Genomic DNA, 12,671 nt, shown 5'->3' with positions numbered 1-12,671 from the left:
TCCTGTAATTATGTATTTAATATTATGTTGCAGTGGAAAAAAAATCTAGAAATACAGGGGCTGTCAGTGTTAACATGTTAATCGCAATTTGTACATAAGGTGTTATTTTTTTTTAATTGTGTCAATCTCAGGCGGATATTTCCGTCTTGAGACTGCAGGCCTATTGGGCTGGGTTTTAAAAGCTACCTGTGATTATATGAGCATCATCTGAAACTAGAACACAGAAAGAATCCAGTAGTACCAACTATGCCATGATAGCTTCTCAGTCAGGGGACTGAATAATGCTCCAAATATAGGCTAAGTTTTGGCAATTGAAAAACGGCATGGTTATTTCACAGGGGCCTTTTGATCTTTTGATGACCTCAAGATATATGAATGAAAATGCATTCTATTGGTTCCCATAAGCCTCCCTTTTACAGAAGAGCCCGCTCTATGCTAGTCCCTATCATTTGATTCCTAGTCAAGACAATCGGGTAAGCATTTCTGTACCTTGTCAATATGGACTTTACAACAGTTTTGTAATGCAAAATAATTGAATTAAAAACATGTAATTGAAACATGTGATTAATTGCAATAAATTATTGAATTATTGAAACCCAATGCAAATAATCACAATTTTTAAAAAATAATTGTTTGACAGCCCCATTAGATACATATATTTTTATACTTTTTCTTTTTAGCTCTTTCTTAAGGTCACTTAGTACTTTTGCTTTTCTTTGTTTATAACGTTTTTACAAATGTCTTGCTAATTTTTGGGCCATTTCTTGTTAAGTTGACCATTGCCTTCTTCTCATGGTTTTGAAAGAAATCATGCCCATTTTTTCAACGGGTTAGCTGTATGTAATTTCAGTTTCAGTTAAATGGGATTAAAAAACTGCATCAAAATTGGCATTTACAGCTGAGTCCACATGACAGCGTGTATGAATGGGGTCATCACCTGTAATAAACCAGAGACACGCAGAGGGACTGTGGCGGTGTTCCAGGTCGCATTGCCCTACCTTCAGTTGTTGAGTATCCCTCCGCCCTGCGCAGCCTGAACACATCCACTCAGTCTGGAACTAGTCCCTCCTGTGACGCTGTCGTCTGGCCGGGGAGGAGTCAGCCAGCAGCTACACTGACACGTAACAATCCTGCGTAAAATTTAAGGAAGAAGTTACATCTTTTCCTTGAGTTGAGAGTCTATACGGCTGCGTCGAGTGCGACTCGATGCACAATTGACCTGTCCCGGACCAGAGGCCTGTTCGGACGCTTGTTTGAAGCGACGCGGGGCTGTGAGACAGAGGAGCCGACGCACAAGATGAGATTTTCAGCGTTTATTTCTGTCCTGCGGTCGGTCGGCCCGGTGGTGATCGGTATTTCTTTAGGGTTCACGTTGAGTTTGTTGAGTGTAAACTGGACGGAAGAAGCGTGTTACTTAGACGGTAAGGAGGGAGAGGAGGTGACTTTGGGTCAGGATGAGCAGCTCAAAGGAGCCCGAAAGCCCAACTCTATCTCCACCATCAACGATGCGGAGTCTGAAGAGGATTTTGAACCAAGAATAGTCCCATACAAACAAGTCCAACAGAGTGCCCCAAAGAAAGTTTTCAGGTACGCTTTGCATGTGCTATAACTGGTAAATGCAGTCTATTACTGCCTTATAACACACGTATTATACTTGTTTTGAAAACAGGCCACATTATTATAGGCCAGCTACAGTACAATAGGCCGTAACTCATCCTCTTTAAAAGATGATGAATTAATCGTTTTGTTCACATTTTGCCAGGTGTCATTGGTTGTCATATGAGATTTTACAATGACAACATTATAACGGCAGGCACTCCTAACTCCTCTGTAGTCTTTTTCATCTCCCTGACAGTCTGATAATAAGTCTGCAGCCTCTTTTTCTTCCTGCTAACACTCTCTGCTGCCACAGAGCTAATATTAACTGCATTTTGTGCCATGTCTCCACGCTGACTGACTTCTGCCTCACATTTTCTTTGTAAACAGGGCTGACATTCCCAAGATTTCCTGGATAGAGACCTTGTTTGAGTGTTAGTCCTCACACCCAAAGTGGTTACATTGCATTGCAGTTCTGAGAAAGAGACTTTCCCTGTGGAAAAGTTCTCCTGAGGTTAGATTTGAAAGCATTTCAACATCCAGGTTTTACAGGCAACCAGCTGTCAAGCAGTGGTTTGAGTTAAAGATAGAGCGGCAACGATTCATTGATTAGTTGTCAACCATTACAGTAAACACCAACTAATTTGATAAGTATTAATGAGTTTGGGTGATTGAAAAAAAAAGTCAACATTTTCAGATTTCAGTGAATATTTTCTGATTTTCTTTACTCCTGCTTGACAGTAAACTGAATATCTTCTGGTAAAAAGCAGACGTTTGAGGACGTCATTGTGGGCCTTGACATGTTATAGATTAAAGAACTGATCAATTCATAGAGAGAATAATAGATTAACAAACAAAAACAGTCGTAAAGTCGCAGTTATATATTGTTTTAATGGAATGCCAAAAAGTGTCAAAAAATGCTCATCGCAACTATCCTGAGTCCAAAAAGATGTGTTCAAATGTCTTGTCCCAAATATATATTTCGTTTACAACGTTAACGGAAAGTGGCAAATCCTGCAGCAAATGTTTTGCATTTTTGCTTGAAAGAATAATTTCTGATTTGTTTTTGTTCTTTCTGCTAATTGATTAATTCACAAATTGCCGCAACTCCAATAAGAAGCCTGATAGATGCCATGTCCAAAATCATAAAAAAACCCCCAAAAGTTAGGTTGGGTTACTTTTACTGTGATGAATCACAATTCAAGTTGTTGCATGTCTTACTTTCCAGTGAACTCATGCTTTTTCTTGTTAATCCGTTAATCTTGATATTTTAAAAACACCCAGGAAATCTTTTTGGGTCCTCTTTTTCCCACGAGTCAGATAGTTATCAAATTATAGTCATTTGTAAAGCAAAAATGTTGAATATTGCATGTCCACTGTACTATATAAAAAGATTTCCAGTGTTTCCCTCTATGTCAATGTAAATGTTATATCTTTGGATTTTGGACTGTTGGTAGGATAAAAAACAAGCACTTTGAAGACAACACTTATGGCTCTGGAGAGTTGGTCATTTTTCATGAAATGACAACTGAAAAAAAACTAAAAACATGTTCTACTGTTGAATAAAAGCAATGGTTAACTACAGTCTGTTCAGTTATTCCCTTATTATAATAACTGACAAATCTAACAAGTACATAAATCACTCCAACTTGAGAGTTACATTTGGCCTCGTGTGGAGGTCAGGATTCAAATTTCAGAGTTGGCAGCGTCCCGACTCAAGTTGTTCTTGGTGCTGCACCATGTTCCAGATACAAAGACAATACATAGAGTTGTGCCGCCCACACGCCACACAAAAAAGGACTTCTGAGTCATTTTCAGGAGGTTTCTTCATTTGAAGTTAGATGTGCAATAACACGCCTTGTTAACATTTGGAATTGGGGGAAAAGGGCTTTCAGATCATTCAGTTAAAGCTGGGCCCTTCCAGAGACCTCAGTGCCGTTCCTCTCCTCGGTTTATTGGGCAGCACCTGCTGAGAAAAAGTATTTGACTTCATCGACAGTAAAGGAAGCCAATGTTAAAAAACAAAACAAAGCAGAAAACACTCTGGATTTCCTTAAAAGTTTGTGAATACAACCACAGAGTAAGTCGTTATCCAATATTTTCTGCTTTTTATAAACTGTTGTTTTTAAGTCATGTGAGCGTTATTGGAAATAAATAGTCGAAAAATGTATTTTGGTCTTTCAGTAACTATTCAGTGTTGATAAAACTTTGTTTAGTTTTTTTGTGTGTGTTTTTAATTCAAATGTTTATTCAGCTTTTATTCAGTAGCTGTTTGATGTCTCTTTCAGGGCTAAATACATAAGCACAGAGTTGGGGATGCGAGAGCGTCTGTTCGTCGGGGTCCTGACATCCAAAAACACCATTAACACTCTGGGGGTAGCTGTCAATCGCACCATCAGCCATCACCTGGACACTGTGATCTTCTTCACCGGCATGCGCAACCGCAAAGTCCCTCACGGCATGTTTGTTGTCTCTCACGGAGATGAGAGGCAGATATGGAACATGTTTCAGAACATCAAATACATCTTAGATCATTACATCAATGAATACGACTGGTTTTACTTTGTCCAAGACGACGCCTACACGGAGGCTGACAGGATCAAATCCCTGGTGGATCACCTGAGTATGGATCGAGAGCTCTACATGGGCAGTCCTGAGGAGTTCATAGGTGGAGAAATGGAGGGGAAGTACTGCTACGGAGGGTTTGGGTACATCCTGTCACGCACCTTGCTCCTCAGACTGCAGCCCTTCCTGGAAAACTGTAGGAATGACATCCTGAGCGCGAGGCCCGACGAGTGGCTCGGGAGATGCATCATTGATTACACCAACACAAACTGCGTCGGTGAATATGAGGTAGGTTGAGCGTATTTTTAAATGGGCTCATGATCACAATGCACTTATTCAGCCCTTTTCATCGCTTTTTTCAATAATGCATCGTTTTTTTTAATCCGTAAAACTGTGTCTTGGCTTCTTAATGGTTAAAGGGATGGATTGAGGCAGTTCATAGTCAAATTGAATGACGAGCTGCGGAGGGAAATAAAATGCTGTCACTCAGAACAGTTTGCGAGACAGGTTACAGCAGGGGTTCTCCATCTGCACAGAAAAACAAAACTGTCACGGCAGAAAGCATGCGCTGCCTCTGGGACAGCGCTTAAAAACTGACAGACAGCTATATAAAAGTGTAATTACCACGCGCCAGCACAGAGGTGGTGTTTATATTACCGACTAGATTGTTAATACCCTTTAGCCTTTCATTTTTTCTCTCCACGGCTCCAGCAGCAACGTGGAATAGGTAAACAGGCAGGCAGAGCGCCGCTGAATTCAGCCTTGCTTAGGTTTAATGGTGTTAAAAATCCCCTGTGGGTCAACATGCTCTGCTCCTGTAATGTCATTAGCATTTAAGGTCAAACAAGCTCTGTGGAGACCTGATCTGTCCCAGTGCCCTCTGAGGAGGTGGTTTGGAGCATTCAGCACAGTTTGCTTCATCCGCGTGTGCGTGGTCTTCTGCAACATATTCAAATACATTGTCCCAAGGTTATCAATGTAAATTGGCGCTGTGTATATTGGTAGGTATTGATAATGTGATGGCATACTAGATATTGTCTTAGGTTTGGTATATTTTATGAACTTATCAGATTGTGCTTGTTGTTCCTTTGTTTGCATGTACTCAGTTATTATATAAACATTTCTGATAATTGTTCAGCAAAAAAAATCCTTGTGTAAATATTTCTGTGAAGAACCCTACTATTTTTTTGCAATATATATTGTTGCAATATACACTATATTAAGTTGGGGGAATTAGCTTCTCTTGTACAATCAAAGGCATTTTTAAGTTGCGTTTCTACAATAACTGATAGTAAAACACAAGTTTTTAAGTAAGAAAATGTGTTTTGCTTTGTAGTTTTTTGGCCTGCAGGTCCTTAACACAATCTTAACTGTCTGAATTTGTGCAGGTATTGTAAGTGAAGGTTTCATTACCTTGCTACAACTTTTGTTTGAAATGAACTGACGCATACATTTGACTTTAAATTGCACACAATATTAAGTTGACGGAATTATCAACATTATTATGTCAACACAACTCATCAGAATTATATTTGCAATTTAAAAAGTTTATCAACTTAAATAAATTAGAAGTTTTTATCCTGCAACCTTACATTTATTTAGGCGGGGGTGACAGGTCCCCTGAATTACTTTTTAGAGTGCACAGTAAAGGCTGACTAATGTAATTCCTCCTCAGTTTTGGAGTGCCTGGATTTCCTCCCTACTTGTATAAATAAACTTTTTTTCCCCCTCCGCTATCAAGCCGATCAGTCAGCAAACAACAAAATCTTATAAATAAACAACTCAGAGATCGACCACACATTACCACATTAAACGCTTAGTAAATAACTATATCTAATGTAAGGCGTCGCCGTCACAAAAATCAAAGAAATGAAATTAATCTATAAATGGATCACTCCTCGCGCTGGCGGAACACCACGGCGCGCGCACGACGTAAATAAATATACATAAATACTTAACTTGCGGTAGGTCACAGATTATTTTGTGCTACTGTTAAACTACATACCAATAACGTCCCCGTGGTTGTCTGAGCTTTGATGCAAACAAAACTTTTCTCCGACGTGCTCCTCTTTTCGGGAGACAAACACAGGAAGCGCACCTGCACAGCTGATGCTGATGAGATCAGAGCGCGCCTGCGCCGCCATCCCTGTTACACGAGGCTGCCTCTTTTCTGCCACTTAAGTTGCACAACTCTAAATCTAAACAAAAGAAGGAAAAGGAAAATAAGTCTGTTATTTAAATGCTTCACAGTGAGTCAGTCAGCTAGCCTAACATGAAGAAAAACACTGTCAGGTTTCTGAGGGTGGTCAGCTCGAGGAGATGACTCTTGGGGCAAGTGGATAACCCTTAAGATAAGAAAGATTTTCAGCATAAAAAAAATTACATTTGTGACATGAACGTGTTGTAGTCAGTTGATAACGTATTGTAAGAAGTTGGTCAAAATTAAAAATGAACAACACTGTTTACAAATATGTTATTTTTGAATGAATACTTGGATGAAATTAGATGAGGTACCCTAAATGAATTTGAGCACTTAATAGCACCACAACATTTTTATTCATATTAAATTAAGTCAAACTATTTGGGTATGCCAAATTATCAAAAGCTCATAAGATTTTCTAAATGCTACCAAAGTTGAAAGTACTCCTCTAAAAGACCTTACCTTACCTTTTTTTTTGTAAGTTGAACCAGTGGACTATTTTTTGGGGTACAAAGCTTCACTGTTTTCCTGTCTCAAGATGATGTATGTCAGTCACTTAGATATTTTTGTCAGCGTTTCAAAGGATTGAGTGTAAAAGAGAGTCCTAGCAACACTACATTAAGCTAGCTAAGCTCTTAAATATTATTATCAATTATCAGGCTAATAGTGGTGGAGTGACTTCCTCATGCCAGTAATGAGAATGATAAAAACACTATGTAACAAATGGTCAATACTATACAATATGTACAAGGCTAACTGTGAAGAGAGAAGCAATGTTCATTAATTAAGGAATAAAAATGCACTGTGATTATTTAAGTTGGAGGTGAAGGCAAAAATGTTACTGTAGAGTAGACAGGAAATAAAACGTACATAAAACAGATGCACATTATGCAGGTAGACAACATACATGTGGGCCAGTATTTTGTATTTGAGTTATTCAGCTGTCTTTTGCTTCCATTTTCTCCTCCTTGGCTGTGACACAAAGCAGGAAACCATCTTGTTACACAGTTGAGAGTGAGTTGCACGGCTAACTAAAGTGCCGTGAGCCAGAAGAGCTCCAGCAGGGCCCCCTCGATGTGGGAGGGAAGCAGGGGGAAAGTTAAAAGGCCTGGTGTGAGTGAAGAAAACAGCTTGAACACTGAGCCAGACATCAGTTTTTTCTGTTTAAGAGAGAACATTGATGACAATTAGGCACGGATAATGCATCACTAAGTGAACCACTACAGGCTGTTGGCAAACATTTACCACAGAGTGGCCTCGCTGCTCAGTTAAGCAGTGTCTCCATTCTTTGTTCTTTTAATAGCTTGATCAGATTGGATTCACTTTTTTTAATCACTCAAGCTCCTTAGGTGACTACTCTGTTTTCAGCTTAAGTGACTGTGTCTTTAAGTGGGATTCGGTTGCTGGTGATAATCATTTGTGTTACTTGGTTTCAGCCTTTAAATTCTCAGCTGTTGCTTTTTCTCGTGATGCTGCAGTGATTGGACTTTATTATCTATTTAAAAAAATGGCAAAATGATTTAAAATGAAGCATCTCTTAATCTTCGTGTTCCCAGGACAAATGTAATTCCTGAAATGATCAAAACTTTGACAATAGACAGTTGTTGTACAACAATAGTATCCAATTCTTGCAAAATAAGAATGCGTCTTTCATTCACTGTGCAATTATGGTTGAAACCAGCCTGTTTGCAGTGGAGATGAGCACAAGATGCTGTCTACATAGTGTGTGATGTTTGTTTGAGTGGAAGTAGCACAGCATAACAACTAAGCTTGGAAAAACATTAAGCATGTTTCTGTCATTCCCGATTTAAGATGCCTCATGAAAAGACGTCTCTGTTCTCTGTCTTCTCAGGGGCTTCAGTACCACCATTATGAGTTGGGAAAAAACTCTGATCCGAACAAAGAACAAAGTGAACAGTTCAAGAGAGCTCTGACTGTCCATCCAGTGTCTGACCCTGAGCAGATGTACAGGCTGCACAGATACTTCACTGAGATTGAACTCCAGAAGACTTACGATGAGATTGCTAAGCTGCAGGTAAGCTGCTTTTCAAGTGTCACACATCACCCATGGTTCAGTCAAAAATAAAAACTGGGCTTCTCTTTTCTTACCCGTGGCGGGTCAGCAACTGTCCAGATCTGAACACTTCTTGTGTTTCCACAGGCAGAAATAAAGAACGTCAGTGTTGTTGCCTTTGAGGGCAACCGAAGCGCCCAGTGGCCCGTGGGGATCAATCCATCTTTTGAACCTAAATCTCGGTTTGAAGTTCTGAAGTGGGAATACTTTACTGAGGAGGAGATTTATTCATGCATCGACGGTCCTCCAAAGTGTGAGCTGCAGGGTATTGACCGCATGGATGTGGCTGATGTCATTGACATAGCCGTGATAGAGCTCAACAAGAAGTACAAGCCCGTCCTGCACCTGAAGAAGCAGCAGCTGATTAACGGGTACAGGCGCTTCGACCCTGTCAGGGGTATGGAGTACACCTTGGACCTTCAGCTGGAGGTGGTTAACCAAAAAGGTCACAGCCGTTCCATCACCAAGCGAGTTCATCTGGTACGACCTTTGAGTCGGATTGAGATCATCCCCATGCCCTACGTTACAGAAGCTACAAGGGTTCACATCATTATACCTCTCACTCTGCAGGACCGGAGCTATGTTGATCATTTCCTGGAAGTCTATGCCTCAAATGCTTTTGAGACCAGTGAAAATGCCATCCTAACATTCTTGTTTATTTATGATCCCATGGAAGCACAGCAGGTTAACCAGAATGATATATTTGCCAGCGTAAAGACTCAGATAAACACTTATGAACGCAAATACCCCACAGTGAAGATCCCCTGGATAAGTGTGAAGACAGAAACACCATCCCAGATTAAATTCATGGACATCATCTCAAAGAAGCATCCAGTGGACTCTCTGTTCTTTTTGGCAAACGTCAACACAAATGTCAACGCAGAGTTTCTGAACCGCTGCCGTATGAATTCCATAAACAACTGGCAGGTTTTCTTCCCCATCCATTTCCAGGATTTCAACCCTGATGTGGCCTACCACAACCAGCAGCGCCCGGCCACAGTCGATCTGGTTAAGGACGCAGGCCATTTTGACCGCAGGTCATTTGAAGAAGCATGTTTTTACAACTCGGACTACATGGCGACACGCACCCGGATGGTGGCAGACGTCCAAGAGAATGAGGAGATTCTAGAGACCCTGGACATCTTCGACATGTTCTTAAAGTATTCAGATCTGCACGTGTTCAGGGCAGTGGAGCCAGCATTGCACCAGCAGTACAGCTACCAAGCCTGCAACCCACGTCTAAGTGAAGACATCTATCACAGATGTGTGCAGAGCAACTTGGAAGGTCTCGGTTCTCGCTCTCAGCTCGCCATGCTGCTGTTTGAGCAGGAACAAGGAAACAGCACTTGAGAAAACCCATTAACTTCAGCTGTTGAAATAGCTGCTTGATGTGAGCTAGAATTTGGAACAGTGCATATCTGGGGTTTTAGGTTACATACATGACCCTGTCTGACCATCTCCATTTTTCAGTGTGCATCAAGGACTATTCAGTTGATAGAGTTTTTAGTTAGTTTGAAGAAATAAATGCAGTATATTCCCAATGAAACCTTTCCTTAAATGTTTACAGTACTTGTCCATACAGATGAGAGCTAGAACCAAATATTTTTGCAACTCTGGCGATTCTAAAAGCTGCAATTTTTGACCACTATGTGGCAGAAACTCACAGCAGCAGAGCCATGACGTAGTGCTTGCTTATCCAGTTGTTACGTTTGAGGTGTCCACTGCACATCCAACGGACACAAGGCTACATAGGTAACCCGTTAGAGTTGTTGTTCTCGTCATGCGTCCAGTGCATTTCCAATATTTGCTTGGATTTTATCCTGCTTGGTCCATTAACTCTTGGAAGAAATATCTTCATTTTGACCATCATGAGTTGCGGAGGTATCATACAGTACATAAATTTGAGATAAGGCTGAGTACAGCTGCTTATAGTTTTGTTTGGGAGGACTGAATCAGTTTAACCAAAACAATGAGTTGAAAGTGTCAAAATGCCGCAGTGATTTGTTGATTCTCAGTGGGATCAGAAGTACTAGCAGCATCACTTTCACACTTATAGAATGTCATAATGTTAATATCAAAGATATTGTTGAAATGAGCTTTGTTGTATAGCTCTAGTGGTTATATTATGTATATTAGTATAATGCACCACAGGTTGTGTGCCCGTTCACATTGAAACATAAAGCTTTTGACATTTACTGATTTCAGTATTTACAAAAGCGCATCTTTGTATATGTGCCTTGACACTGATTTTTCATACTCATACAACTGTTTTGCAAGTTGCCCGGTCAGATGATGCACAGCTGATGTTTATCGTTGGAACATGAACAATGGTTGTGAAGGGTTAGGAAATGTTATCTTTCGCTGTGGATAATGCCTGTTACATAGCTGGGAGAACTGAATGGGTACTCTGTTAGCCATTAATGTTTTTGTAAAGGGTGACGGGGAAATATGATGATCACAACCATCCACAGGTTGTTTATGTGCCTCAAAGCAGGGAAGAAGAGTTGACAGGAAGTATCTTCTGTTGGTCTTTTTAGGTCATTGATGAGTGTATGCCAGCAGTGTGTATTTAAGTTTAAACTTTCTCCGTGAAACCTTTTGATGTTGCAAGAAAATTAACATGCAGAAGGCAAAGGAGAAATATGAATAATGGGGAGAAAATCACCTTGGTAAATGTCTGAAGTGATTGCAGGTGAGTCCTCATTGAAGTGGTACTTTAAAACAGGATTTAATTAGCTTAGATGATTGAAATTAAGAATGTATGAAACTTATTTTTTCCACTTCGTCAAGTATAGCAGAAAGTTTTTATACTTTAAAAGATGTTTAAATGTTCCAAAGTGTTTTGGACTGTATTGTTAAAGATTTTGTAAGTTATTGAATGATGTCATTGTCCTCCATTTCCTGAGCTCAGTTTTAGAAATGGTTTCTTCCTAATAGTCTCAGTGCAGTCCAACGGGAGGCCTTTTCTACATCATTGAGTGGTGGTTTTGGAGGTAGCGGTACTGGACACCAGATAGATATCGGTTTATTATAATGTGCAATATTACAGATAACACGACTGGCGAGATGTCCGATGGAGGGCTTTTAATTTCAAAGACATTTGCGTGAATATCACAATACTGTTCCTGATGTTACACAAAGACTTGTGCTTTCTGTTTGATGTTAAGTAAATACACTGTAATTTCTTTTGAAGAGACCTTTAATGTATTTTGCTGACACTAGACACTTTTCATCATCAAATTTACTTTGAAATATATCAAATTAACTAAGGCAAGTCCTTTAATATAACTTTAATTGGATTCGATGTATTTGTTAGAAACACTACATCCACAGTCGTGATGGTCAACAGTGTTTGCTGTATTTTGAACAAAGACCATAGAGGTCATTTTATATAACGCATCTCTGTCTCGATGAGAGCAGACGACACTAATAATGTGCGGAAATGGAAACTGATTCTTCCAAAAAAAAAAAAACCACTGTGAAAGATGGAGGGATTAGATTACAACATGAAGTGTGGTAATCTTTGTCGTCTCTGCCTTCCGTTGACGTGAGACGCTTTGAATTAATGGTGCGTGGCAGATTAATCATCCCGTGTTGTTAACACAGCCGCCATCGCTGAGCGAAGTCTCTAAGTATTTTGTCCATAATTTATTTATCTGTAATTTCTTTATGAATTATGCAGATTCTGAATACTTCCGCACTAGCAGAGACTTTCATGACATTCTCTGTGTGTATAAATATTTTATAGACTCTATTTTTAAGCCTTTTGTAGCTTTATGTACACAGCAATTAATTCATTATTTTTGTTGACAAAATTAAACATACATTGTATCTTAGTTTATATTTTGTGCTTTGAAAATCATGTCATTTGACCATGAAGACAATTTAATGTGTATATATCTCTCACTTTAAAATCAAGTGATTTGTTTCAAACTGCAAATGCATAGGCTGATTTTTTTTTAAAAAATTTCCATTGTTGTTTGGACCAGTTGGTTTCCATTATTTTATGCATATGGGTACTAGTATAACCAAAGCGATATGTTTTAATCAATGCTCATCATATTTAATTGTGTGCTGTAATTCCCAATGAACTGTGAATAAATGTAATTTTTAAAATAAAGAATATTTGAATATAAATATTTTCTCTTTATTTTTTTTTTGAAGATGGTCAAAATGGTCATTTTTGTATTGCAGCTACAAAATCCAGTTTGTCCTTTAGGTGTCAGCAGAAGAGTG

The 12,671-nt window shown here is 39.4% G+C and overlaps 1 protein-coding gene across 1 annotated transcript; it reads left to right on the top strand.

The window, feature by feature from the left end:
* Window positions 1–1,080: 1,080 nt before the first annotated feature.
* Window positions 1,081–12,572, top strand: chpfa (chondroitin polymerizing factor a). The gene is made up of 4 exons (XM_042494856.2): window positions 1,081–1,587; window positions 3,885–4,449; window positions 8,214–8,396; window positions 8,523–12,572. The coding sequence occupies exons 1-4, from the start codon at window positions 1,298–1,300 to the stop codon at window positions 9,783–9,785; spliced, it is 2,301 nt and encodes a 766-aa protein (XP_042350790.2). The 5' UTR covers window positions 1,081–1,297; the 3' UTR covers window positions 9,786–12,572.
* The last annotated feature ends 99 nt before the right edge of the window (window positions 12,573–12,671 follow it).

This window comes from Plectropomus leopardus, chromosome 10, assembly GCF_026936395.1.
Source record: "Plectropomus leopardus strain MGB_pleo_1.0 chromosome 10, ASM2693639v1, whole genome shotgun sequence".
In the NCBI taxonomy this organism is placed as follows: domain Eukaryota; kingdom Metazoa; phylum Chordata; class Actinopteri; order Perciformes; family Serranidae; genus Plectropomus; species Plectropomus leopardus.
The sequence above is the reverse complement of the archived record's forward strand: the minus strand, read 5'-3'. Positions and strand labels throughout refer to the sequence as shown.